The sequence below is a fragment of the Phalacrocorax aristotelis genome, chromosome 4 (genome assembly GCF_949628215.1).
Source record: "Phalacrocorax aristotelis chromosome 4, bGulAri2.1, whole genome shotgun sequence".
In the NCBI taxonomy this organism is placed as follows: Eukaryota; Metazoa; Chordata; class Aves; order Suliformes; family Phalacrocoracidae; genus Phalacrocorax; species Phalacrocorax aristotelis.
In genome coordinates, this window is record NC_134279.1 from 74,362,467 (window position 1) to 74,390,017 (window position 27,551).

General features: G+C 39.8%; 1 protein-coding gene across 1 annotated transcript in view; it reads right to left on the reverse strand.

Annotated features, from left to right (window-relative positions):
* Positions 1-3,023: 3,023 nt before the first annotated feature.
* The window catches only part of CFAP99 (cilia and flagella associated protein 99), a 62,189-nt gene continuing 37,661 nt past the window's right edge, over positions 3,024-27,551 (reverse strand). Inside the window, exons 10-16 of the mRNA XM_075092036.1 lie at positions 26,204-26,292; positions 23,764-23,968; positions 21,387-21,528; positions 20,091-20,242; positions 14,370-14,575; positions 5,862-6,024; positions 3,024-3,558 (exon numbers count right to left, since the gene is read on the reverse strand). Coding sequence (XP_074948137.1) covers positions 3,391-3,558; positions 5,862-6,024; positions 14,370-14,575; positions 20,091-20,242; positions 21,387-21,528; positions 23,764-23,968; positions 26,204-26,292 — 1,125 coding nt within the window. The 3' untranslated portion in view covers positions 3,024-3,390. The remainder of the gene's footprint in view (positions 3,559-5,861; positions 6,025-14,369; positions 14,576-20,090; positions 20,243-21,386; positions 21,529-23,763; positions 23,969-26,203; positions 26,293-27,551) is intronic.

Genomic DNA, 27,551 nt, shown 5'->3' on the forward strand with positions numbered 1-27,551 from the left:
GGCGGCCCCGCCTTATCCGGCCCCTGGGTGTGCTGGGAGTTGTAGTTCCGCGGAGGGGGCCGGAGCGGGCCCGCGGCCTGTGCGAGGCGGCCCTGCTGCCCCTTCCCGTGGGGCGGCCCGCTTGTCCCTCTGCCGCCCACCTCTGGGGAACCGATCCTCGGGGACAGTGACCGACCCTGAGAGGGGCGGCCGGGACAGGACTGCGCTTTTGCTCTCTTCTGCCATGTTGTTTTACCGGGGCGTGGGGGGGAGTTAGGGGGGGTGTTGGGCTTTAGGGAGTTTCCCCTCACCCCCCCCCCCCCCATGTCCCCATGTCAGTCTTCCGCAAATGTTTCCGACGCAGTGAGCGAAATTCAGCAGAGCCATCAACCTGGGCAATCGTTACCTGTTGCCTCTGGCATAATTAGTCCAGATCTTGTATGTAACTCGTTATAAATGCTTGCAGAGGCGTTCCAACGCCCTCACCTCAGCATCCAACAGGGTTTTTCCCAACTGCTTTGCCTTAACACAAGGATCATCTCGCCTTTCCTGTGCCCGGCCTCTTGGCTGTTTGTAGATAAACTCATAGCTTTTCCTGGTGACTTTCCTTGCCTTCTCCCCTGGGCAAACAGCGCTTAGAGATTTGTACTAGATTGGTTTTCTTTCTTTTTTCTTGCTTGCAATTCCAACGCATCTGTCTCTGTGTCTTTGGTTTCATTTTAATAATAAAATGCCTGTGGGATGACCTGGCCAGGCAGTCGCTGCATGTGGGCTTTGCCTCATTGCTGGGTCACCGGGACTGATTTGGCAGAGGGAGCCCTGTGCCACCCAGCCGCCACTTGTGTTGCAGGAGGTGTGAGCACCCTGTGTCGATGCTCATTGCAGGGCTGAGACCCCTTGGTCTTGCTCAGGTGATCTGGGCCTCATTACACTGCAGTTGCATGTGAAGGCTTTTGTGGTCTGGCCATTTATACCGCAGTAAGAGGGCTCTGGATGTACAGCTTCCGGCACTAAAAGGGTTTCTTAATGAGCCTGTCAGTAAGATCAGACAGGTGAAGCCTTCGATTTTGCAGGTCTGTTTTTCTGATGATTTGTCAGCCTTGTTCACCTCCCCTCATCTTTTGGCTGCAAACAGTGTAACAAATGTGTCAATGTTTTGTTACTCATGAATTATTCAGGCAGGCGTTTTTGTGGAGCGGGATGAGTGTAAGGGCACAGCTGACTCTCAATTATCTGTGCGTGGATTAACCAGGTTGTGCCACAGACACTACCTGAGGCAGCAGCGTGAATGCAGCTGCATTGCTTCAAAGCTCACCTGGCTCCAATGGCATTACAGCTGCTTCTGTAACATAGCGCTAACAACTTCGACCAGCCCTTTGCTGGCTCTGCTTGGGAGCACCTCAGGTTTGTGTGTACCACACTGCTGGAACAGGAATACTAGAGAAGGTGCTCTAGTGACGAGGGGCAGAGTGGTTCTGGGTAGGATCTGCTGCCTTCAACACCAAGTTATCAATGTTTGTCAGGAGGAATGTGGCATTCTTAACATTATTCTATGTATTCTGTTGCAAGACCTGCCATCACTGAAAAATCAATAAGTGATATTGACATAAAATATCAATATAGGAATATGTTGATACTTTTCCCAAAAGACTCACATTCTTTTATGTTCCTTAAAGCATTGATTCTGAAGATGACTTTATGCGTTAGATCCTAAAGTAACGATAGGGCTATTTGTGACTTCTGGTGGTAAAAATTCCACAGCTGGATTATTTGGAGTCCTCTGTTCCTCAGTCCTTTCATTTGAAAGCAGGGAAAACATGGAGAAGGAAATAGTTATGAATCAGACAATTGCAATTCAGTAAAAATTTTGAAAACTGCGTCCAACATCACAGGGGAAGAAGCATGCAGTATGATGGGGTTTTGAAATTTCCGTATTACCTACCTAAATACACCTGCCTATCTATTTGTTTAATGATGATTTTATTTTTCTTTTAATTCTCAAAATGCAATACACATCAAAAAGTTTAAGGGGAACTATTCAGCTATGCAATACCCCAGAACCACGACTGTCAGCCCTGTTAATTGCTAGCCTGTGGAAAACAGACGTGTTACAGTCACCGCTTGGCTTTGTTGCTCTGGAACACAATTCAACAGAATGCTGAACAACCACAAAGGAAGAGAACTCCCTGCCACCAAGGGTTTGTCATTTTTAGCTATTACAATCCTCTACTAGACAGTGTCATAGTTCCCTCTTCTCTGTAGTTCTGCTATCATTCCTTCTTTTCACTGTTCCTACTGAGCATGAGTCCTACATTACTTTTGTGGATTACCGTAGCATTTGCTCTGAATGAAAACTAAAGCATATTTTATCAGCTTGTGGAAGTGATCTTCGCAGCTAGGTGGCAACAAAAGAATTCCATTAGGCTTCCTTCAGTAGAAAGTGAGAAATGTAGTGTTGTGAGAGCATTAAAAGCAGCTGCCTGACTCTAATGTCAGCGATGGTCTCCTTCAATTTAAATATTTGCAATAGCCGTAATTAAACACTTAGTAACTGGCATCGAGTTAAAATAGAAATATATTACATCATCTTAATGTCATCTGCTTTGCAGATTTTAATTCAGATTTATATCCTCCTTGGCTTTGTGCCTAGAATAAGTCTTGTGATTTAAAGGCTGTTTTACATAGTATAGAAATCATCACAGAGGGCAAATTATCTTCTAGGTGAGTAACAGAGTTTTGACTTTTTCTGGAAGCAGCTTCCTAAAGAGATCAAGCAATGTTACGTTTTCCTTCCACTGTTTAAAGACAGAAGAGATTCACATCTGCGAATAGAGGGATGGTCTGTCTGGGTCACTGAATCTAGACTCCGGCTCCTGGAGGCTATCACATCATCTAAACCTTCTAAAGAGTTTTTACCTCATCCCCTAAACCAGTGTTGAAACTGGTGATCTTCTTACACACACTTACTGTCACGTAAGAAGATGTGTTAGGAGCTTGGGCTGACCGTGCCTTCTGAAAAGATGCAAATGTAAACAGCGTTGCTTGGTTTTTGCCCTCATTTTTATTCTTTTGGAAGATGAGCATAGCAAACCATGGCATAGTATACAATGGTAACAGAAATACAGATCTCAACACTATTACCCAGATATTTACTGTTCTGCTCTAGGAGCTCCTATGGTAAGGTTTCGGTTTCTTAAAACTTTTGATTCTAACAGAAAAAAAATGTATCATTATAGCTTAAAAATAAAACTCTATTACCAAAAAATTAACACATTTTTATTCTATTGTGCCTGTACGGCTCATATTTTTCTAATCACACTGTAAAGGTGAAATAAAGTTTAATATTCAACCTTGTAGTAAGTGGGCACGCTGGCTGATTTCCAGCAGGCCTGAATTTCTTCCAAATGTATTTTATTTTACTTCAGAGCGCAATATACAGGCCGTGGCTCCACTTCTTCCTGCCTCATAGGCAGCCATTTTCTGAGCTGTTTCTCTGGCCATGAAGCCACGTTGAAGGATCCTGAACTGTCGTTCCCGACTCTCTTCCAGTTCCTTCCAATGGTTCCATTGCAAAGAATCCTGCAGAAAAGACACACAGCTGATCAGACTGCAGAGACTGTAGTGGTTCTCTTTAGAGGATATACTGAACTTCTATTTGATTGTCTGTGTGTCTGTCTGTCAACACAGTTTATATGCTAACATCATTGGGAAACAACATCAAACTGGGCATGAAGACTAGTAAGGTAACTTGAGTGGTTGCCCAGTTTAAGACAAATTAAACAGAGCTGCAACACTCCACAAAATGTTAAGTCAAGATGAAAGTACATCTGGATGGTTTGCTCCAGTGCTGCTACCTTATGTTCTTTCCTTGCCAACAGTTTATTCTTGAAGCCATAAATGAACAGTTGCACAAACCCTATCAGACTCTACTGGTTTGCTGATTCAAAAGCTGGTTTCACAAGGGAGCATTCCCAAAGAAGCTCAGAACAAACAGAAAGCTGCTACTTTTTCATCTGATTCTTTGCTTAAAATGGTAGAAAAGTACTTTTTTTTCCATTAATGGTAGTTTTTCTTATGGTTAGTTTTCCAAATTGCAATATAAATTCTGTTTTATTAAGAATGTAATAGTCATTTATAAACAAATGTTACCTTGACTTATAGCAGCACAAACTCAGTGGGCCTAAAGGGCCACCACAAGTGTAAGTGAAGCCATAATCTGGACTTTGAACTTCAGTACAAGGGGTTAGTGTCCCTTTTTTTCCTACTTATTGAGGAACCTAAAAGGTAGCAGTACAAACCGAATGCCAGACACCTACCACATTACAACTAAGGGAGGAATTTTCTGCTCTAGTCATACTAACACCATTTTCAGCAATACACAGTGCAACTAGGATAAAGATGCTGCTGAACATATCGGACCAGAATTGTCCCACTTCCCTGTAGTGACACTTGGATTGGGTCATGCAGAGCTGAACAGCACTAATGAAAGATACACCAAGACAGCTAAATAATTTATAGTAACCTTGAATATTTTCCACTGTCTTTTTCTTTTTTTTTTCAGATGTCTTAGCATTTGAGCAGAACATAAACAAAAGCACTGTGACACCTTAAGAGACTTACTGTGTAAAGCTAAGCTCAAGAAAAAGACAAAATCTAACATCAACTTTCAAATCCTGGCTTTCTTGTTTAACCATATGACACCTCAGCACTCACACAGACCCATATCAGCTAGACAAAAGTTCTAGCTGTGGATTTATAATTTCTTGTTGTTTACATAAAAAATGTCTCACATGTGTAATTATATGGCTGCTTTCCTTTGAAGTCTGCATTTATTGCTTCTACTTTACTCTGGACTCCATTCAGCAAAGTGTTTAAGCATGTGTTCAAAACCTCAGTTCAGAAAGCCGCCCCAATTTAGGAAATGCTTTCTTCAAAAAGGTCTTAAATGTTTTTGTTGCTGCAGATAGACCTAGTTTTCAATATAAGCACCTACAAATTTTGCTTGCCTGAAATGGGGATTCTGAAGGCAGCAAACATTGATACTCTGAAAGATTGCACTATTTTGGGTTTTAAACTATACACACTTGACAAATACAGTTTTCCCCTTCATTGAATTCAGCTTCATCTAACTTTTTGACAAAATAGGTAAAGAATTATTATTTTAATGGATTGGGAGATTTAGTTCTGATTTTACATTGGGCTGGTACAGCTTTTAAAAAGTGATCCCATCGTGACTGTTCACTGCAGGGTTCCATATGCTGTGGTAAACATACTGTTACTGGTATATGAACCACTTCTCAATGTTAGGCATGCACAAGGCAATGGCAGAGGCGGTGGCAGCAGCAGGAGCAGCAGTTCCTCACCGCTTGTCTTTAGACACTTGCTAAGGAAACCCAACCAGTGTGAACCAGCAGAAGGCCTACAAGGCTACCGGTGCTTCCATCTGATGTTGTGGGACCAGGCTGAGGAAAGGTGAGGTAAAAACCATGGGAATGATAAACTGAACATGCCTGGGGTGAGACGGGAGGTGAGTGTCCCGGTTTGGTGTATGCCGTGTGTGTGACTGGAAGCTGAGAAAGACAAGAGTTAGGGACAGGGGGTAAGACGTTGTTTTGATGGGATGAGAGTGTGTGGTAAGGAAAGTGGGAAGCTGAATGTCATACGGACGAGCCCTGCTCTGCGGTAGCAGAACGTGTGATAAGAAGGTGAGGTCAAGGCCATGGTTTGGAGAAATGGTGCCTAGGCAGGAAGCAGGGAGCTGTTGCTGCCAGTCATGTGTGGCACCATCTGCCTCGGGCCCCCCTGCCAGTGCTGGCAGTTGAGCGAAGGTCTGTGAACAGCAGGTCTACTGCAGAGCTTTTCTCCTTATGTAACTCCCAGACCTTCCTTGATGCGATGCTGGTTTTCTGGGGGATAATCTTTAAGAGTCCTGCTTGCTTTTTACGCTCCATTTTTTTTTCTACAATCTTTTTCTGCAGGTTTAAAATGCGTTCATCTTTCATAGGCCTTTCACCAGACTGGGGCTTTCTTTTCTTTTCTTCTTGCCTGCAAAATAAAAAAGAAGCAATGAGAAGGTAAAACAATATCAACCCACAGAATAAATCCATCTGAGCATATATTATCTTGATAATAATGAATTTTCACTTGCTTCTGGGAACCATCTAGACTCAAAACAGGTTTAAATAATATAGCTCAATGAATGCAGTATTCACAACTTGCTTCTTGTTGTTTACAGAACAGCATTACTAAACAGTATAGAATAATTTCTTCCCACAGGATGCCATGATGACAATATCTGAAATGTTTCAAGCCTGACACGACATTCTTTAGAAAAAGCATGTGCAAAACCTGTGATAATACTGCAGCTTTTTGCTTCTGAGAACTATGGAGTTTTCCTTATATGATCATTAGCATTCATCTCAATTGCTGTATGCCTTGGCAAATGAAAGATTTTATTTTCTGTGTGATCTCAATGCCCAGATTCAGAATCTATAGGATGGTGATGCACTAATTAACGTTAGTGGGTCTAGGTGAGCATAAACAGATAGCACCATGTGCAGCATACAAGTAAGGCATAAGAGAGGTTATCAGATAGTCTTCCTTTCTTCCCCTTCTATTGTAGCTACTTTTCTGTCCTCTGGAGTTTACATTTTATCTGGTTTTGCTTACTTGCACCCAACTGGCACAATTTACTCACAACTTCTTCCTGTAGGTTACACCACCCGGCGCAGTGATTCGCTTAACCTCCAATTTTCTCTTATGTTGAATATTGCCCTTGAATTTGGCTCAGTATGATCAAGATGTAGTATTAATATTATGTCATGAGCAGCTGTGACTCTCTGGCCAAAGTCAGAGCTAAAGTAAGTGTTAGATCTACCAAATAATATACAAAATTATATAATACATAACCAGGTTAGATCTGATGCCTTCTCTCAGCTGGCAAGGATAGTTTTGTAAAAGGTCCTTTTATATTGCAGAAGTACAACATTACCATTGTTGTTATTGGAAACCATATGAAGACTCCACATGACCAAGAGCAGCGTGCACTGGGGCATTGTTCGGGCGATCCTGTGACTGTTACTCTGTCAGTGGCAGGACTAATTTCACAGACAGGGTGCCCCTTGGAAATGTATTACAACATAACTCTTCCCTTATCTCCTCGGTCTTATATCACAGTGTTTTCAGTATAAGGCCCACTCTTCTCAAGGAGCTGGAGGAAGTTCCTTCTGATGCTAAAACCACCAATTTGCCTTAAAGTGTCTGCAACAAGATTCCAGGGATCCAAACACTTCTTTCATCTGGGGAGAGATGGCTTTTGTCTGCCTTGTTAGCTTCATCTTTGCTGACACAAAACTCCCCGTAAGAGGTGTTCTTTAGAGCAGCCATTCTGGACTACAGTTCCCAAAATCCTCAGGAGCTGGATGAAGGGAAGGTTTGACCTGTGTTACGTTCTGAAATGACTGTGAACTCTATATAAGGGGCATGGTTCAGCTTAGCTTCTCGTTTCCAGTTGCTTTCCTGAGACACTTCCTGAACCTCTCTGCACTTTGTGTCATGCTATCTGGTTACGATAACACTTCCTTATCCTCTTTAATACTGTGACATACTCTGCTACACTGAGATTAATTTTTAACCCTATTCTGTAAATCTAAAAATCATGCACTATCATGTCATATAATTGAGAACATGGATTATGTCTATTTGCATTGTAACAAGGCATTGCATTCCAAGGGATATAGGAGAATATAACAATAAGGTTTTATGTAAACACTTGATGATTAAATATTGTCAGTGGGAACAAGCAACAAAACCTTTCATTACATGCAAATCCAGATTCTTGTAAATACAATTATAGGAAATACAGCAAGAGGTTTAACATCATGAAGCAGCAGCAGCTGCTCCAGAATTAACATTGTAAATAGTTGCTTATACTCAGACTAATACTCAGTCCTCTTCTATGTGAAGTCATGTGCCAGTCTTCTACGCTATTCCAAAAAGCTGCCAATCCGTAGCTTTTCAGATGCCACACCACATCATAACAGAAACTCAAAGAGAGGAAGGAATGAAAAAATAAATGTTAAAATTCTGGTTTTCTGTGATGGTCAGTTGAGAACTTTCAGGACTCATGATAAAAGTAGTTCATACAATCTCTGTCACCCCATATCACATATATCCTAAGGAATTAAGGTAACAGCCAGTCAGAATGGAGTAGTACATAGTTAGAAAAATCCTCTCCAGATTCAACAGAAAATGGTGTGATAATTTATGAAAACAAATATGCAGAAACCATTTTAATTTTACTTTAAAGTTTATTTACTAGCTTGAGCACCTTGAATGAAAACCAATCTTTAAGAATCATACTAGTTCCTAAAATATAACATCAAATCTTTGGTCCAAAAGAGGATTTGTTAATATTCTTTTCTTTTGGTTTCAGACAAAAGTCTTCCATCCCTTTATGAGTCTGCCACAATTGAAAAAATATTTCCCTAGCAAAGACTTTGAAAAAATGTGTCATGTTTTTGAAGTCTGCATGTATTTGAAATGGTTTAACTCTAGTTTTTGCTCAGTGACCTTTTAGTGTTAAAGAATGAGATGAGATTCTTGAATGTGCTTATGGAAGTTTGTAGTAGTGTGGGGCGTACGTATAAACTACTCAAAGGAGGAAAAGTAAGGGATTAATGAAAGATTCAACAGAATATGCATATATAAGGAAACAGTGACATTTTCTTTATCTACCACCTATTTCATTCACTATTTATTTTCCATGTAAGCTATGTGTACAATGAACAGCAGAAAGATTTTGGCTTACTATGATGAAGTACAGAACAATTCCGTCAGTGATGGCTAAAATATAAGTGTCTTTCTATTTAAAATAACGTTCCAGGCATCATAAACTGCAGTATTTGTTGTCTCAGTGATTTCCTTACTGAACAGAATGAATTTTAAAAATATGTAAGTATTATTTTACTTTACATTTTACAAACTTTTAACAGAGTTGGCAGTCCAGTGTCTTCTTATTTACATATCCCTTGTAATTATTTAACTATCTGCCCTGCAATTTTAGCATCTGGCCAAATGGACTCTAGGTCCAGTAGGTCATCTGGCCTCTTGCTGAAGAAGCAGCAATTCAACATGAAAGGTTTTCCTGTAGGAAGTGAAAACAATTGGAAGAGTTGGATTGGGTCTTCTCAGCTGTGTTTAAAAAATGGGGAATCTGAAGATTTGCACAGAGGATCCCTACTGAAAACCACATTTTTAAACTCCACCTGTGCATCAAAAGTGTAAGGACACAGATGTATGACAGCTCTCACTGACTCAATACTTGTAGGAGATGGAGTAAAAATGGCTACTTGACCATTCTAGGCACCAAAGTATCAACTTAAGCAGATAGGAGTGTATTTATAAGCTCACCTTATGAAATGAAGTCTTGTGCAATAAACACAAATATATTTCTGAAAGCAGAAGTAGGATTGCCTTATAGTGCAGTAAACAACTTTTTAAAAATTTCCTCATACTCTCAGTCTCAGTGACTAGGACTGTACTTCACAATACCTTGGGTTTTTTTTCTGTCCTGTGCTATATAATTCTTAGTTATTGCAGTGAATGCTTAGTTATTGCACTGAGGAAAATTAATGTATCTAACTGTTAACAGTTCACTGTTGAGGGAGTTATTATTGTGACATCCTAGAACACCACACTATTAGATTGATCACTATTTTGTACTAATGTGAGGGATTTAAGCACTCAAAATCTGTCTCTATTCCAAAACAATTTACTCATTAATCACCTAATTTTAGGTGTGAAAGTGACTGTTATCCATAATGGTGTTTTCCTAATTTGAAATAAAGATTATGAAGCTGTATAATCAAAGTTCATTTGCAGAATCATAGAATGGCTGAATGTGGAAGGGACCTCTGGAGGTCATCTTGTCCACCCTCACCTGCTCAAGCAGGACCATCTGGAGCCAGATGCCCAGGACTGCATCCAGGCAGCTTCTCAGTATCTCCAAGGATGGAGACTCCACAGCCTCTCTGGGCAACCTGTGCCAGTGCTCCATCACACTCACAGCAAATAAGTGTTTCCTGGTGTTCAGAGGGACCATCCTGTGTTTCCTCTTGTATCTCTTGTCCTCTCATTGGTCACCACTGAGAAGAGCCTGTCTCTGTCTTATTTACACCCTCTCTTCACATATTTAAATTTCTGATCCATCATTTCTGATACATTTCCTCATTCTGTTTCAATGCTAGTGAAGAACTCACTACCAGCAGGAGGGACTGAGAAACTAAATCTTACTGTCCTTATTGCAAATACAAACAGAACTCTTAAGTATTTATTAAATTTGTGAAATTATGAAATCACAAATATTATGAAGCACCAAAGTCCCTTATATTGCTAATTATTTCACTTCTTAAATTATTTTAGGCTATGTTTTTGAAGAACTGAAGCAACAGCCACACATAGGGATGGCATGGTGCATGTTGGCCTGTTACGTCTTTCCACCTCCATGTGCCGTCTGCCCCTTCCCTCAGTTGTGCGCTGCATCACAGGGTTGTGCTGCCAGGGCATCCTACAGGTTTTTGAGGATGGGGCTCCATTCTCTCCTCCTCACCCAGAAGGTCTTTGACCCCATAAGTCAGACCTGGACACCCCAGGGAACACCTGCTTTAGGGAGCTTGTTCTGCTTGGAAAGGACTGTCACAGCCATCCATCCATAACCCTCCCTTCTGCTCGTTCTCCTCTCCCTCCTCATAACCAGCCTTTCCCCTTGTCCTGCTGCCATGGCTGCCCTCAGACTATTTCTACCCCTCCCCAGTTTGGGCCAAGAGAGAGGCGTTACACTGGTGTGTGCTCAGTGCCCCTTGGCAAGGAGGGGTTTGAGCACTGGCAGTGGCAGGAAGAGAAAGGAGTGTTTTGCCACCTTGGCAAACACACCATCGTTTGTAATCCGGTGCTGAAACCCCAGCATGCTACATCATTATGACAGTGCCAGATGGGGACATGGTAAACTTTTGCGCTGGTGGGATTCTGTGCATCTTGTTCCTTGTAACAATTTTCTGATTCTTCTTCCTCATACACAGGGAAGTCAAGGAGGATTAGTGACAGTTCAGAGTGTCACCCTGGAACAGCAGCTGCTACCTTTACCTGGCTGTTGCCCTGGCTTAGAGAGGGGAGGAGGCTCGGGCAGCAGGCACCGTCCTGTCACTTGAAAATGAGCAGGAAAACAAACAAGGCAGGAACATGAGCCAAAAAAAAAAAAAAAAAAAAAGGCTGGCTTCTCTGTACTTTATGTGTTATGGCAGTGGCTGGTGGGGACATGGATAGTGGCACCACTGCCATCTATGTGAGACAAACAAAAGTATAGTGTGGTGTTCACTAGATGGGCTTGCAGAAGAGCAAGGAATTGAGTATGTGAAGTTTTGTGAGATAACTTTCCTCTGGACAGCTTTAAACAACATGAATGGTGAGAGCATTCAGTCCCAAGACCAGACTAAATCCAACCCAAAGTAACCCCCCTCAAACCACAGATAATGTGGATGGAGGGAGCCTCAGCACCAAATGGTTTGATCTGTTGCTTGATTCTTAGTGCATTAAATTAGTTGGAGTAATAGATGTAGCCTCACTGGAATGAGAGGGAATTGTACCTGAAGTACACAAGCACATAACTTTAGTACATTAGCATGTATTCAAACACTCATAAAACTTTGGTGCTCATGTTCAAAAGCTGAGAACGCAAATGTTTGACCACTTCATATGCCAGTGCTGATTTTCAAACTGTGTGAAATTCTAGCAATTAAAGGGGCGTCCTGCATATATACTGAATTGATTCTTAAGTGTTCTGCAAGTACTCACAAAGCCAGTGCTGCAATGGATGTCACAGCTTTCAGTCTATTAAAGGCTGATGTCTCTGTAATTTTTCATGTTCCATTTCCTATTTTGTTTAATATAGCTCATCATATGCTTGCTCAATGTGCTTCTTTTGTGTTGATGTACATCTGTTTGTAAATGATACTGAAAGGAACTTGCTTGGTAGAGACCCAGTTAAACTCCAGCTGACACTAACTAAAGCACATCTATTTAGCAAAGCTTAGCTGCCAAACTTCAGCTGATTAGCAGTAGCCTTCAACATAATGAAATTTAAGATACAACATGTACTTTGATATTGATGCATAAGGCTTTCTTATGAAGAATATTGGTAAGATTTGCTATTCTATCCCTATAATTATGATTTAATTCTGTAAACATAAAAATTTGCTTTTTACATCTCCTGTGCAGTGTATCAATAATACAACCCACACAATTACTCATGTTGACTTGATAGATATTTCAGAATTCAAGATTTGTAAATCAGGTTTAACACACAAAGCCTATAGTTCGTTCAGAGATAAGTAAAAGCTGCAGCAAAGTGTCTAGCATTTGTAAATAGGCCAGCATGCTGTACTTCTATATTATCTGAAATAATACCATCGATTTGCATTCTAGATGAAGATGCATTAAATACATTCCCAAACAACAACATTTCTGGTATACTTTGATGATGCCTCTTTATAGTAGATACTCCCAAGTTACGTACATAAATTGCCTGGGAGCCATGAAAGGAAATGTCTTATAACATATATAATGAAACTTGGTATTTTCTTTATTTGGAGAGCAAACAGGGCTCCATTAAAATTACTGTGTTACTTATCATGAGCCTGACTAGAAGCTTGCAAATTAAGTGTTTAATTTCATTTGGATTCTACCATCTTTGGCATGCTGGTCTGTTCTAAAAAACAATTCAAATGTCAGGACAAAAAGTGAATCGAAGTTTGCTTCTCATTCAAGCATAGCTTATTTTGGTATCAGAACAGTTTTAGATCTGAATTAAGCCAAAATGTCTGCTTTAAAGAAACCAAGCGCTATACAAAATTCACAGACTGCACATCTAGCATAACAAATGATTCTTTATGTAGTTGCTAGTGAAACAGGTTTTATGTAGTATTCTTAATGCCTTGTTTGCACCTCTAGTGGAAAGTGGTGGCTTGAGTTCTCCCACAGGCTTTTACAACAGTGAATGTTCAGTGATGAGAGTGTATTTCCAGCTCCAACTCCATTTCAGGTTCTTTAATCTTAAAATCTTTTCTCGATACATGCCATAGAAGAGAGGGTCACTGATCTATGCAGTCAATCCACTGCAGCTGCAGTTATTTATTCGTTAAATTCATTAAACTATCTTCTTAAGTACTAACATAATAAAACCTCAGTCTGTCGAGATTAACTATCATCAACAAACCAAATCAGAGTTGGGACTAGTGAAAACTAGTTAAATGAATACATCAATACTGCCTTCTGTAATTGAGATTTAGAATTGGGTGATAAATCAATTACATGAATTTAACTCTAGGAAGCCACCTTTGGTATTTCAGCAATAAACACAAATCTAAGATATGTCTAAAGACATGCGGTTTTAGCCTGACAGAATATGTCTTCAGAATGTCAGCCTGAACTGTGCGGAATAAATATGGCAAGACAAGGACTAACCTCTCAAACACACAAAAGGGAAAAGGTGAAAGACAGCTTGCAAGAAAACATTGGCAAATAGTCAAGATACAGCAAAAATGGCATAAGACCAAAAGGTGTGCCATATTTTACACTTTTACACAGGCTTTCTTCCTGCTCAGCTTTATTTGTAAATAGCTGTACTTAGATTTTAAACTCTTTGTGGAAGGGACCTGTCTTCTGCATATGTGAAGCATCTATGATGGTTATGGATCCTTCATGACAATGAATAATAAATATGATAATGAATAATAAATATGAATAATGAATACAAAATTTTATCAGAGCCTGTAAGCAAAGATTTTTCTCTTTGATCTACTGCTATAAAATATTTAATTTATAACTTATTATTGTTATCAGAAAATCTTCTTCCTAAAATATTTTAAACTTCTAGAGTAAGGCCTGCCTTTTCATATAATAAATGAAGTTCAAGGAAGAATACTACAGCCGTAATGTATTGGTTTCAATGAAAATGAGAAACCACTTTAAGTAGCAAGCTAGAATGATTCTAATAAAATCAAATTAGTTCTGATTAGCTGAAAAAGAACAGATGAAAGGTAGAACTTATTTCTGAATATATAATATTGGCTCTGAATTCTGCGGCAATACTGTCAACACTAGCTTACGGAGTGTCTTCAACCATAAATTCAAAATGTTGAAAAAGATTTGTTAAATCTGATGTAAATTATTGTCAATAAAGAGGAAATTCTGGCCCCAGTATAATCCTTGACAAAAGTCATACTGATTTATAGAAGGGCAGTATTTTGCTCTCTACTGTTTTTTCTCCTCAAGGGGCTAGCAAAATATTAACAAAGTTGCAATGTCTTAAATGTCACATGCTGTTTGATACTGACTTTAAAGCAGCTGCTCGTCCAAGTTCTGCTCTGAACAGGGAAATCTGGTCCAGTTTGTCTAGAAGAAGTTGTTCCTTAGCTTGTTTTTCATGAATTATCTGGTCTCTCTTCTCTTCCTCTGCTGCCTTCTGTGCTTCTCTGAGTAGAGCGAGGCGTTCACGTAGTTCCACTATTGACATTTCACAAATTAAACCATGGCCACCAGTCTAGAGAACATGAAATATAGGTTTAAATAACACTGTAAATACCAAGGGGAGAGTAAATGAGTAAAACCAGAATATTTTGATTGTGTTCCAAATCATGCTGAACATATTTTGACTACAGGAAAGATAGGGTCAGCCCTAACCCATTATTCAGAAGCTGTTTTTAAGGCTTACCTTTCATATGTGTTAAAACACAAGGCTCATAAAAATTTTAATTAAAAAGCACTGAAATATATAGTAGATTAACCGTAAATACAACACATTTACTATCCAAAAAATTCTAGTTGACTTATCTTTTAGTTTTAATAAGACTTTTGCAGTTTTTAAGTGTGTAAAACTGCATATGTTTCAGTTTGTAAAACCAGAACAGACTTTACAGTAAAAAATATGATTTTTTTTTGTATTTTTCTATTTCCAAATTATGGATTTGATCTATGATGGCATCTACTATTTTTATCTGAAAGGACTAGGACTAAGCAATGCTTTGTACCCAGGAAATTCAGATCTTAATACCCAAAGTTAAAATATTCAAACCTGAATGTTTAATGAAGGCTTTTTAAAATCCACTTTGCAATTCGAGTGATAATGAGCCCATTTCTAAGACATAATGAGAGACTTCTGCACCTTAGTTTGCATTCAAAGACAGATAATTTCCAAACAGATTTGTGAACACCTGAAGTTTTAGGCCATTGCTCTTACAAATAGTCTTCCCTTCCTTTTGTCTACACATATCTACATCAGCATATATGGAAAACTTGCATAAACCCACACAAATACAGAGCTTCTGTGTAGCTTTCTTTGCAAAATTTAATCCATTTCACACAAAATAATATTCTTCTGTCTATCTTAACACAGTTTTGGTACACATCTTTGGTGTGTATCTTGTACCATGGCATGTCATAAAGGCATACATGGGTGCAGGAAGTCAAGATGCTAACCTGACTTGTGCTATACAGTTGTATAACACTAAGAGTGAAACACTGGTTAGGATTTTAATCAGAAGACCTTGCTCTACTTAGTTCCATAGAAATAGTGACAGGGGTGTGTGTGTGTGTGGAATCCAAAAGAAATACCACTCCTCCAAATTGTATTTCTCAGACTGAAATTAAGTGCTAACGATAAACATATGCAAGTAAAACTCATTAAAATCCTTTTAATGGAGAGATATTATTCAGTTAAAAAGCTTTCCTTTTTTCAAGCAATCCTTTTTAGCAGGGAAAAAACAGCCCTTGTATTGAATACTGAAGAAGTTGTTGACAGAATAGTAGTCGCCTTTCTGCTTTTGAGCTTTTCACAAAATAGAACATGAAGGGGAAGGAAAAAAAAGCCAGGAAAAGAGCACGATGCTCTGTCACAGATAGATGCTCAGATTGTCAGTTTGGCTGCAATAATTGACCTGGGTCCCATCCCTCTTCTGCAGTCTGGGATGCCATCTAAGCAATCTAGTCAGGTACTCGTCCTCCAGTGACCAATATCTGGCTGTTCAGAGCAGTGAGTCCATGAAATAGGGGGAAAGCCAAGAGTGATGAAGAAAACAGTAAGGGGGTGTGGGGGTCAGGGGCAATAAAGTGACAAAATAGAGTACCACAAAAAAACCAGGCATGGCTCTCTGCCTTTACAACATTGGTGCTTATGGGCGATTATTACTGAGTCAGTCTGGAGAATCTAATGACACAAGCTTGTCAGTGAAGAAGAATGTGTCTTGGATGGCCATCTCTGGGGACTTTTCAAAGATTTCCAAAAGCCTCTCCTGCAGTGTTGGTCTGCAGAGCTTCTCTTTCTAAAGCTTCAAAAGTTGAGTCAGTAAGAAGAGATCATCACCGGTTTTTCACCTAAAGCCTGACCCTTCAATTTTGGCTCAGTGGTTTCTACTTCTACACTCCTCATGCATACCAAACATGACCTAAAAAATGGTCACCAGTAGCATCAGATTGATATGAGTTCAATATTAAGAAGTCTTTATTTTTGCATCTCTCTGAAAAAAATGTACTACCATAGGTTACTGAAACAGTAAATGATCATTTGTCTCCCCTCAGATTTCATTTTAGAATGAATTTGCAAATAGCAAGTGCTATACCTTGCCTCTAATCTAAACTAGTCAGTGACTGTCAAGTTGTATTCACAGGAAGTGAAAGGAAAATGTTTTCCAACAGGGCATATATACCGGTGGTAGTGTTTGAGCATGGCAAGCAGACACTGAAAAGGTCCAGGAAAAAGAATTTGTAGAAATATAGAATGGTAGAAGCTGAGTATTTTGAGTGTCTGCATTTCAAAAATATTCAGTAAAGACAGTGAAGTGGTTCCTAAAATATGAAAAGTCTTATACTCATGCAGTAGATAATGCTGGTATTCATGCAACTTAAGTACCATCAAGGGAAGAACTGGGTACTTTAAAAATTATGACAGTGAATGAGAATTTATGGACACATACTTAATTTCACTAAGTCTGAAAAAGTCTTTTGTACAAATTAAAAAACAGGGCAAGCTATCACCAAAAGTGTGCTAATTCACTCAGACAGCTATTGTAATAGTGAATATAAGGGAACTGTGAAGTTGAGATATAGAATCATAGAATGATCTGGGTTGGAAGGGATCTCTAAAAACCACGTAGTCCAACCCCCCCTGCCATGGGCAGGGACATCTTTCACTAGATCAAGTTGCTCAAAGCCTCATCCAACCTGGCCTTGAACACTTCCAGGGATGGGGCATCCACAACCTCTTTGGGCAACCTGTTCCAGTGCCTCACCACCCTCATTGTAAAAAAATTTCTTCCTTATGTCCAATCTACCCTCTTTCAGTTTCAAACCATTGCCCCTTGTCCTATCACTACAGATCTTGGTAAAATATCTTTCTCTGTCTTTCTTATAAGCCGCTTTATATACTGCAAGGCTGCAATAAGGCCTCCCCACAGCCTTCTCTTCTCCAGGTTGAACAACCCCAACTCTCTCAGCCTGTCCTCATAGGAGAGGTGCTCCAGCCCTTGGATCATTTTTGTGGCCCTCCTCTGGACCTGCTCCAACAGGTTTGTGTATTTCCTGTGCTGGAGGCCCCAGAACTGGATGCAGTACTCCAGGTGGGGTCTCACCAGAGCAGAGTAGAGGGGGAGTATCATCTTCCTCGACCTGCTGGTCACACTTAAAAAGACGTGTGCAGCCCAGGATATGATTGGGTCTCAAGGCTGCAAGTGCACATTGCCAGCTTATATAAAATTTTTCAGCTACCAATATCCTGAAGTCCTTCTCTGCAGGGTTATTCTCAATCAATTCATCCCCCAATCTGTATTGATATTGGGGATTGCCCCTACCCAGGTGCAGGACCTTGCACTTGGCCTTGCTGAACTTCATGAGGTTCATATGGGCACATTCCTCAAGCCTGTCCAGGTCCCTCTCCTCAAGCCTGTCCAGGTCCCTCTCCTCAAGTGTATCAATGGCACCACCCAGCTTGAGTCATCTGCAAACTTGCTGAGGGTGCACTTAGTCCCACTGCAGCATTAGGGAAGATATTAAATAGCATTGGTCCCAGTACAGACCCTTGGGGGATACCATTCATTACTGGTTTCCACTTGGACATTGAGCCATTGACTATAACTATTTGGATATGGCCATCCAGCCAATTTCTTATCCATCTAATAGTCCATCCATATAATTCAGGTCCATTTTCTTGTAATATGACCTTTATGGTGACTCCATTTTCAGCAACCTTACACTTTAGTAACCTTACGCATAGGTTAAGCTTGAATTTTGAATGGGTTTTTCATATATGACTTGAAAGATGTGTTTTCCTGCTTTTTCTTTTGAGATGAACTAGATGAGAAAATGTATTTAAAGCCACATTCTGTACTGAGCAACAAACAGTATTTCAGTGGAAGCTCTATGTGAGGGATCAACAGCCACTGTAAGTGGCAATGAAATGAACTAGGTTTAGAAATAAGAAAGTACTGACATTCCAGTCACCTTCATTTTCCTGAATGAGAGCCTGCATAATTTTACAGAAGTTGTTGTGACTGAAGAAGTAATGACATTTCCACATCCAACTACATCATACTATTGTGCCTCTGCAGCTTACATCTTGTGACTGAACCATCTGGGTAACAAATATGCCATGAGACCAGCTAAAGGCTCTGCTTAGGGTTGACACCATGTGCAACTCTATCCAAAGCAGTAAAAGACCTATAGATTGGAGTCCCTTTTGGCATTTCCGTGCAGACAGTTTACAGTACCTGTGGTGTACAATAATTCTTTGTGCTCTTCACTTTTTTCCCTGCTTTTTCCTTTGTGGTTCAGCAGTATTTCTCCACAAATGGGTAGAGTGATTCTGGGTTTGAAAAAAGAGAATTGCTGACTTTGGCTGGAAAAAAAGTGGAGAAGTGATGGCAACAGCCATAAAGGCAACCAAAGAGAGTAAAGGAGGATGGGACATCTGGGGACCTGAATTTATTCTTGTTCACTTACTTCAAACATGAAGATTGAATGTGTTCTAAAATCTGATAAATGAGATGGGGGATATCTGATGGTTGCAAAGATAGTAGGTAGCTTTGGAATCAACGAATGGCTCAGTTCTATTCAGAGGAGCAGGAGATAAAATCAAAGCATCATATTGACTGTTCCATCAGCCCAAGGGAAGGAAGACCTGTTCCTTTTGTATGGTTTCTGCAGAGTAGCCATGATGGTTTTTTAATTTGTGATCCTCATTTGAATATTCATGAAATGAAAGAAAAAACCCAAAAGGATTATATTTAAAATTGGTAGTGCAATTTTATATTATTCTACATTATTCTTCTTTCAGTGTGGATAAGAGAAATGGGAGAGTATTTTCAGCTACTCTGTTTCTGATTTAGTGGTAAGAGAACAGATTTCCAGATGCTGCCTAAGTCTGGAAATTCTGCAAAAGTGGGCATTGCAAAGCCCAGTCTCAGGCAATCTCAGTTGTCATGCATCAATAGTAAGTCCAAGGAGTTTGGGATGCATGTACCGTAGACCTAAGCACACTCACACAAGTTATTTGCACAGTACACGCAAAACAGCCTAGCAGGTTTTGGGTTCCCGTGACATTCTTTTTCATACCTGAATGCTCACAGTTTTGAAAGAAAAGGAAATTAATTTTGCTAATACCATGGCGATCACCACTACAATATTAACAACCGTACATCAGTCCAAACTTTGTGTTCATTTAGTCCTTACCCAGGACTGACAAATCTCTGAATTTGTGTTGCAATCACTTACCAGTCTCTTTTTGAAAGATATCGGGAAACCCAGATCCTACTGGAAATATTCAAACAAAGTTCAAGGGCTTTAAGATTTAACTTACCATCAGAATATTCTTCCTGGTAAAATTTTAATTTTAAAAACTTTGTGGAAGTTCCAGTTCAGATCTAACCTTTGTGTCATGGGGTCACTGTACTTAATGCTATGCACCCAGACTGTGGTATATCTGCATACAGTATGCAATTCCTCTGAATGTGTGAAACATATACAATATCCTTTTATGTAAAAATAGTAGTTTTTCCTTTTAAGCTTACCTCAGTTAAATCAACAAACTTGTGTCTGAGGCTTGGTAAAGACTCAATAGCTCGTATTTGTTGAATTAGTTCATATCTTTTCCTTAGCTTCTCCTCCTCTTCTTCTAAAGCTTGCCGAAGAAGTTCTCGATTTTCTTCACAAACTTCCTGAACTGAAATAAAAGAACTAATCTCTGTTAGCTGGCTGCATGTTTTAACAAGTAGTCCATCTGGAGGAAAATTCATATGCATTTGTGAATAACAATAATACTGATCTAAAGGTACTTGAGGGAACAGCTTGGCATTGGTGGGAGGGATGATTAGAGAAACAAATTAATACTTCCCACCTCCACTATCTATCATTCTATTCAACACATAAAGGTACTGTATATATACATAATCACTTTGAATTACTGCTTTGTCATTTCTGTTCTAATTAGTGCATTCTGTTTCATTATTTAATAAAAGGATATTATACAATAGCAAATATTCATAGTTTTGATAGAAATAATTGAATTGCAAAGGCTGGTAGGCTTTACTAGGCCATTTCAGAGTGACTAAAACCCTCTGCCACCCTCAACCCTTACTGATAGAAGTATGGAGATGCATGAGGAGAGAAAAGTCTGCTCACCAAAATATGCACAACTAGAGGCAACCTGTTCATACAGTAGATGTTAACATGGTGTTGCACTGGGATATGTACAGCCATGCCAGTCAGAACAGCCTTCTCCATGGATTTCATTAGCTAATGCATTAACTGTAGAATTATCATCAAGAATAGTGGAGGATGAGTAACATTATTTCCCTTCATCCTAACAACTGGACTGTCTTGGAGGTGGTACATCCTTCTCCCTTGTGATACTGTCCTTCTAGGAGATGGCTTTTCTTTCCTTAGCTACAGCCGCCTTCTCTGGAGAAGACAATAATCTTGAGCCATGATTCCTTCACAGTGGTTGCTAGGCAAATCCTCTCTTAACGATATGAATCACAACAATCTGAGCTTCATAACTTGATTTGACAAAATCACAGTTATTCACGTATGCTACTTCTACATGGAAGGGAAACTAGTCGCAGAACATTAATGCTGTATTTCTGCCTTTCAAACAAAGAGTAATTCCCATGGCCAGTAGCTTAGAATTTCTGATCCACCCATTACCAACTTATTCCTGGAATTCATATTCATGCATTCATAGAAATGTACAGCCTGGATCTTTCCCTAAACTTCCCTTTCCTTTGTGTAAAACTTGTAATTGGCCCACTAAGATAATTTGGGGACATTTGGCATCATCTCTCATTCTTCTGACAATATATAAATACCTATTCGCTGTTTGTATTTCTGGAGCTTTATTTTTGCTTGCTTTGCATTCTTGTGTCCTTCCACGACCTGCTCCACCAGCTCTCTCATTTCTTTCTGTTCCTGTAGACGTTTCTCTGCATACTGGTGCATCAGCTCTGCTTTCTAAATACCAAACAAACAGGTGAATAAAATTCCTGATAACTGGTGATCTGAGTGCCTCAAATCACTGAAATAGCACAAGGACAAATGGATTTAAAGTATTATATCATCCACAAAAGTAGCAGAAGACATTGGCTGGGAACAACATAGAGACCCAGTTTTAAGCTCCCCACTCTATGTTTTATTTACCCACAACACCCCTCCATAACATTTTCACTGCTATCTTCCAGGATTCCCTCCCACATGTTTCTAAAAGCAGACAAAATAGCCATCTCTAGATTTGTTTGCGAGATACCAAGATGAGTGCCAATCTAATACACAGCGGGTTATGTGCCTGCAGGAACTTCTTGGGCCTAAGTTATATCCCTATAACATACAGAAAGTCCACTTTTGGCTACCATGTTCCTTTCTTTGACAGAAATGAACAGGAAGCAGGAGACTGGATTTTCCCAGACTACATTCCTTACTGTACTTTCTGGTTTAGGTGGAAGACTAGAGATTTAAAAGGAGGAACGTCAGCATGACAGCTGTTGGTGAATGGGGAATTGGTGCTCAGTACTTCTGGAGATCTCCATATGGATGAATTGCCTTGCTGGCACCTGTTGGCAAGCAAAGGGAGCTGCCTGGAATCGGTCAGGTTAGAGCAAGTCTGATTTGAACATCCCCGAATCTACACATATTGGGACATTTCTGTTAAGAAATAAAACACTCATGTTCTGAAAGTGAGGTGAATATAATAATTACAATAATTTTTGAATGAATATGAGTGATCACACCATGTATATGGCAGGGTTCACTTTAAGTTCTTGCTACAGCCTGTCTTGGCAGAGAAGGAACTCATTAAACACGTTTCCCTCTTGCAGCATTGCCTTTATGAAAACTCGTATGTTTGTGGTTGCATCTTAAGTTGCTGAGACACTGCAGAGATATCTGTGAGAGGTGGCCAAGAGAGAAGTACTGGCTGGCCTACAGGGCATAGCAGCAAACTGGGCTAATACAAAAGTCTGTGAGAGTTACTATGAAAAATTTAAAATCTATAACATTATTTATTTCTTGATCACTTGATCACTTGTTTAGTTTATAGGGAAAGCACTGGAAAAATGTAATGTGAGTTCAGAAACAAAACAAAGATCTAGCAATGTTTTTGGGAAATGGTGATTTGCCAGATTGGAGGGTTGTCCATGAACCAGCACTGTGCCCGTGTGGCCAAGAAGGCCAACGGTATCCTGAGGTGCATTAAAAGGAGTGCGGCCAGCAGATCAAAGGAGGTTATCCTCCCCCTCTACTCAGCCCTAGTGAGACCACATCTGGAGTGCTGTGTCCAGTTTTGGGCTTCCCACTTTAAGAAGGACAGGGAACTGCTCAAGCAAGTCCAGCAGAGAGCCACCAAGATGTTCAGAGGACTGGATTATCTCCCTTACGAGGAAAGGCTGAGAGACCTGGGTTTGTTTATCCTGGAGAAGAGAAGACTGAGGGGGGATTTCATCAGTACCTATAAATATCTATAGGGAGGGTGTCAGGATGATGGGACTAGGCTCTTTTCAACAGTGCCCAATGACAGGCCAAGTGTCAATGGACACAAGTTGGAACACAGGAAGTTCCACCTCAGTATGAGAAAAAACTTCTTTGCTGTGAGGGCGACAGAGCAGTGGCACAGGCTGCCCAGGGAGGTTGTGGAGTCTCCTTCCCTGGAGACATTCAAACCCCGCCTGGATGCGTTCCTGTGCCCCCTGCTCTGGGTGTGCCTGCTCAAGCAGTGGGAGGTGAGATGATCTCCAGAGGTCCCTTCCAACCCCTACCATTCTATGATTCTGTGATTCTGTGAATTATATCAGTTTAAGAAAAGAAATTCTTTCATATTTGTGGCTGTCATTTTAACAAGATAATGAAATTAGTCATATATTCATGATTTCATTGCAAATGGTGCTTAGTGTCTCAGTGTCTGTTCAAAAAGGATATACGCAATGATATGAATATAGGTGAGAATGCTTTAACCTTCTGTTTTATTCAATTTACTTCGTAAGTGTTAGTAATCAAATCCAGTACTTGTAAAAAGTACTTTAATGTATAAGCATAGCTGTGTCTGGAAGTTGTAGCACTATTTTTCCATTGTTTGCAGACTCCAGTAGGTAAAGACACTGTATAGAACTTTTACACCCTCTTATAGCAGGTATCATCTGTGGTAGATTTTGAACTGATTGAACATAAGCAAGATTTGAGCAATGCTGTGTGTATTACCTCTCCTCTCATTAGATCAGCTTTCTTCTTATTTTCTTGAAGTATATTCTGATGGGCTAGAATTGCCTCTTCATGACTCAGTTTCCCTTGAAGCCTCCTACACTCTATTTCCGTCAGCTGCTCTTCCAAATCTTTTCCACGCATCTGTTTTTGCCATTCCAAGAACTCAGATGGGTCTCTAGTCCCTTGTAGCAGATTTTCAATTCTGCAAGAAAGAAGAAAGAGTATGCTATTCTAGGGATCTGGCTTTGCAGCCCTGCCTTGGTTTGTAAAACATTTCTAGTAATTTGTTGTGATATAAGGTGTTTGATCTCTGCAGAGGAAAAAGGCAGACATTGCAAAGCCATTTGACAGATGTATTTTAACTCCAGTCTGACGGGTGTTCCTACTATGGGGAAAACCTGGGAAAGCCAGGCTGGAGGAGAGTGCACGAGGGCATGGACCTGAAAGTTTTCAGTAAAACAAAGCCCCAAGAGAGGGCAAACTTTAGCTACATATGGATTCTCCTAAGGAGCAAGGAGAATCAGGCTGAAGGTATGTACATTTCTTCAGAGCATTACTTTGCTTAGAGGTAGAAGGAACAAATACCTTTTTCCTTTAGCAATCTTCTTGGCCACTTTAACACAGAGAACTAAAAACTCTTCTGCTTAATTCTATTTCTGTTTTGTATTTTGTCAATTCAATAATATTGCTGTAATGAGGTAAAGAAACATTCAGCTATTAAGCAAAACCACATTCTTATTTTTTGTGCTTGGCTGAGAAAGGAAAGCGTAGCAAACCTCTGGGGCAGGCCCATCAAAGACCTGCAGGAGAGGATTGAATGAGCCAAGAATTAGGGCAGAGACACAAAAATGTAGTGAATTGTGCCTTACTGCTGCTCCCCAATGCATATATATATATGTATCCATTGTGTGTTAAATGCAGCTGAAGGTTAAAACTCAATATAAAATAGTGTTAAGTTATGGGGAAAATCTCTTCCTTTGCCGAGTGGAACAAATTCTGCCAGAGAGAGTGAACAGTACCATATGTAATATAAAAGAACCTCAATATACATCCATAGCTGGTAACAGAAGCTGCACGATGCATAATATCTTACTGCTAAAATCCTGATCCATATACCAAAATTTGCTAGGTCCAAAGACCAAATCCAACCTTAGGCAGTCATTCCAGGACTTAAAACGCTAACAATATTTAGTGCTTAGCCTGCTAAATCAGGTGGATTAGAAGTAATACTAAATCTGATTTTAATCTAATCTAATTTTAATAAATTAAAATTATTAGTGAAAATGTTCTGTAATTCTAGCTACAGAATACAACCTGTAGTGGCCATTCAGGAGTCACCCTCTCTCTAGTTAATATCTGCTGGAAACCTATGCTGCTGAATAAGCATCCCTTGTGTCAGAGGAATCCTTACATCAGGATTCCTTAGAGCCCTAAGTGCACCAAAAGGACCTGCCACCTCTTATTCCCCATGCCTGCTAGGGCTTAGTTGTTTGTGTTCAAAGACAGCTCTGTTGTAGTGCGACCATGTAACACTGGATCAGACTGGAGTGAAAAGAGCTGTGTTAGGAAGAGCTACGAATAGTCCTGTTGTGTGTGTAGAGTTTCTTCCTGGGAGCCACATTTAAGCTAATGTTAACAGCCTTTGTCCTTGCCTAAGCTATGCTGTAGGTAAGTCTGCACCCAGCCTAGCACCTTGTTGACCCTGCCTTGTTGACTTGGCTTCCTGGCTTGACCTCAGCCCTGACTTGTCACTGCAGACTCATCTGGCAATCACTGGACCATTTGCTGACCCTGCTGTCTGTCACTGGATCTGCTCTGCTGACTTGCCAGGGTACTACGGAACTGAGCTGCTGTCAGTGAGGACATTGTCCCTACATGCCTTGCTGCCACCTTCAGCTCCTGGGTCATCTTGCCTTGTGGAGCAGCACACTCTTAGTCACCCATACCTTACTGTGATAGAAATAGATGGGTATTTTTATACACATATAAACAAGTTCAAGTATCGAATTTGGCATGTAGCTGGCCACAGACCATTGAAGAAAAATGGAGGTATAGGTATATGAAATGATTTGGCTTAATATATATGCATCTTTTATAATAGACACAGAAATAAATGTGTATTTGTGTCATTATTTATTCTGGAGAATAGGAATAAATATAACAAGTGATCCTTATTGGACTGTGCAGGTGAACATTAGCCAGAGTGCTAAATTAGAACACAGTCATACTGTACAGCATCTACAGTAAAACAATTACTTTAATGTAGACTCGGTCCATTTTTCTCTTTGTCAACTGTGTTTATAGAATAGCTTCTTGATGCCATTCCACAGATCCATAATTTTAGTTTACCTGGAATCTACTTCATTATTTTTAATGTGGTTACTTATTCTATATCCAGGGATGTGAAAAGTAATCTGAGAAAGAAGGGTGATTATACCTCTTGAGTTCCTGTTCCATTTTCCGCTGATAGAGGGCACCCTCTCTTAAAATAGCTGCAGCATTTAATTTAATAGGTATATTATCAATCTGTCAGGAAAGGGAATGCATATACTATAGTTAGTAATGTAAACCATAAAACAGAGTATAAAAACATTTCAATAGGTTAAATAAATCGACCTAAGCCAGCATAAATTTTGCTTAAAGCGTTCATCTAGCATTAATCTGACACTCACAATGAAATTGCATGCTGTTCATAAACCACTCAAGCTGCTTAAGAAATCAGCAAAGTCCCCCAAGTGGATTATAAATTTGTAATCACTCTTGGACCATGTCAAATCCCATAGAATGCGTTCACTTCCTTTCATTTTTTTTCAGTGCTCATATACATAGCGTGTGGGGATTCCATCTGCTTTGGACAAAGAAAATAAACTGCTTCTCTGAAAGACGCTAAGTTAGCCAAAACCATTAAACTAAAACATATGCAGTACCTTTCATTGGAAGGTGTCAGAAGCGTTTTACAAATAATCACTATTTTAACTTCAAAATATTTCTAAGACAACTGGCATCACCAACTGCCATATCCATTTTCTAGATAGTAGAAGTGATGTACAGTTCTCAGGGACTTTCAGTCCTCATGGCGTAACTCGGACTAGATCCTGTGGCTGCTTTGCAGTTCTTCAAAGTATTGCCTTAGGACTAACTCCCAGACAACCTCTAAATACTGAGGGAGGAAGGGAACAACCTTTCTGCCAGTTAAAAGTGTTCCCTGCACAAGTAGGCTCTTCAGAAAAAATATATCACCTTTGCAGACATGTATAATAGACCTGATCTGAACCAAGGCAAAGCACTGCTGGTAGGATAAGAACTGGGATCATTCCTGCAGAAAACAAAGCTTAGTCATGACACATTTGACCTAAATCCAGACAAGTTCTGTGTTCAGAATCCAAACGTATTTAAATTCCAAATTAACAGCTTAATGAGCGGCTGAGAAACCGATGCACAGAATCACTCAACCTATATACTGCAGATATTGTATGTACAAATATGTATGCAGTCTCTTGAAATACATAAGCTAACTGGAAAAAGGATGGTTTATAATTTATATTAATTAGGTAGGTTGAGGATAACAAACGCAGGCTAGCACCTAGAAATTCACTAAGTAGAATTACTGAGTTTTCCATACAGATGGCATGTTTTAATGGACATAAATTAATTACTTGTCTTTTTCTTGACACAATGATGATAACTTGAAGAACTTAGGAAAAGAACCCAAAACAATGTATTTATTTCTTTTGTTTATCTCACTAGACTTACTCTTCTTAATGCCTAATGATGTCTTTCCTTCC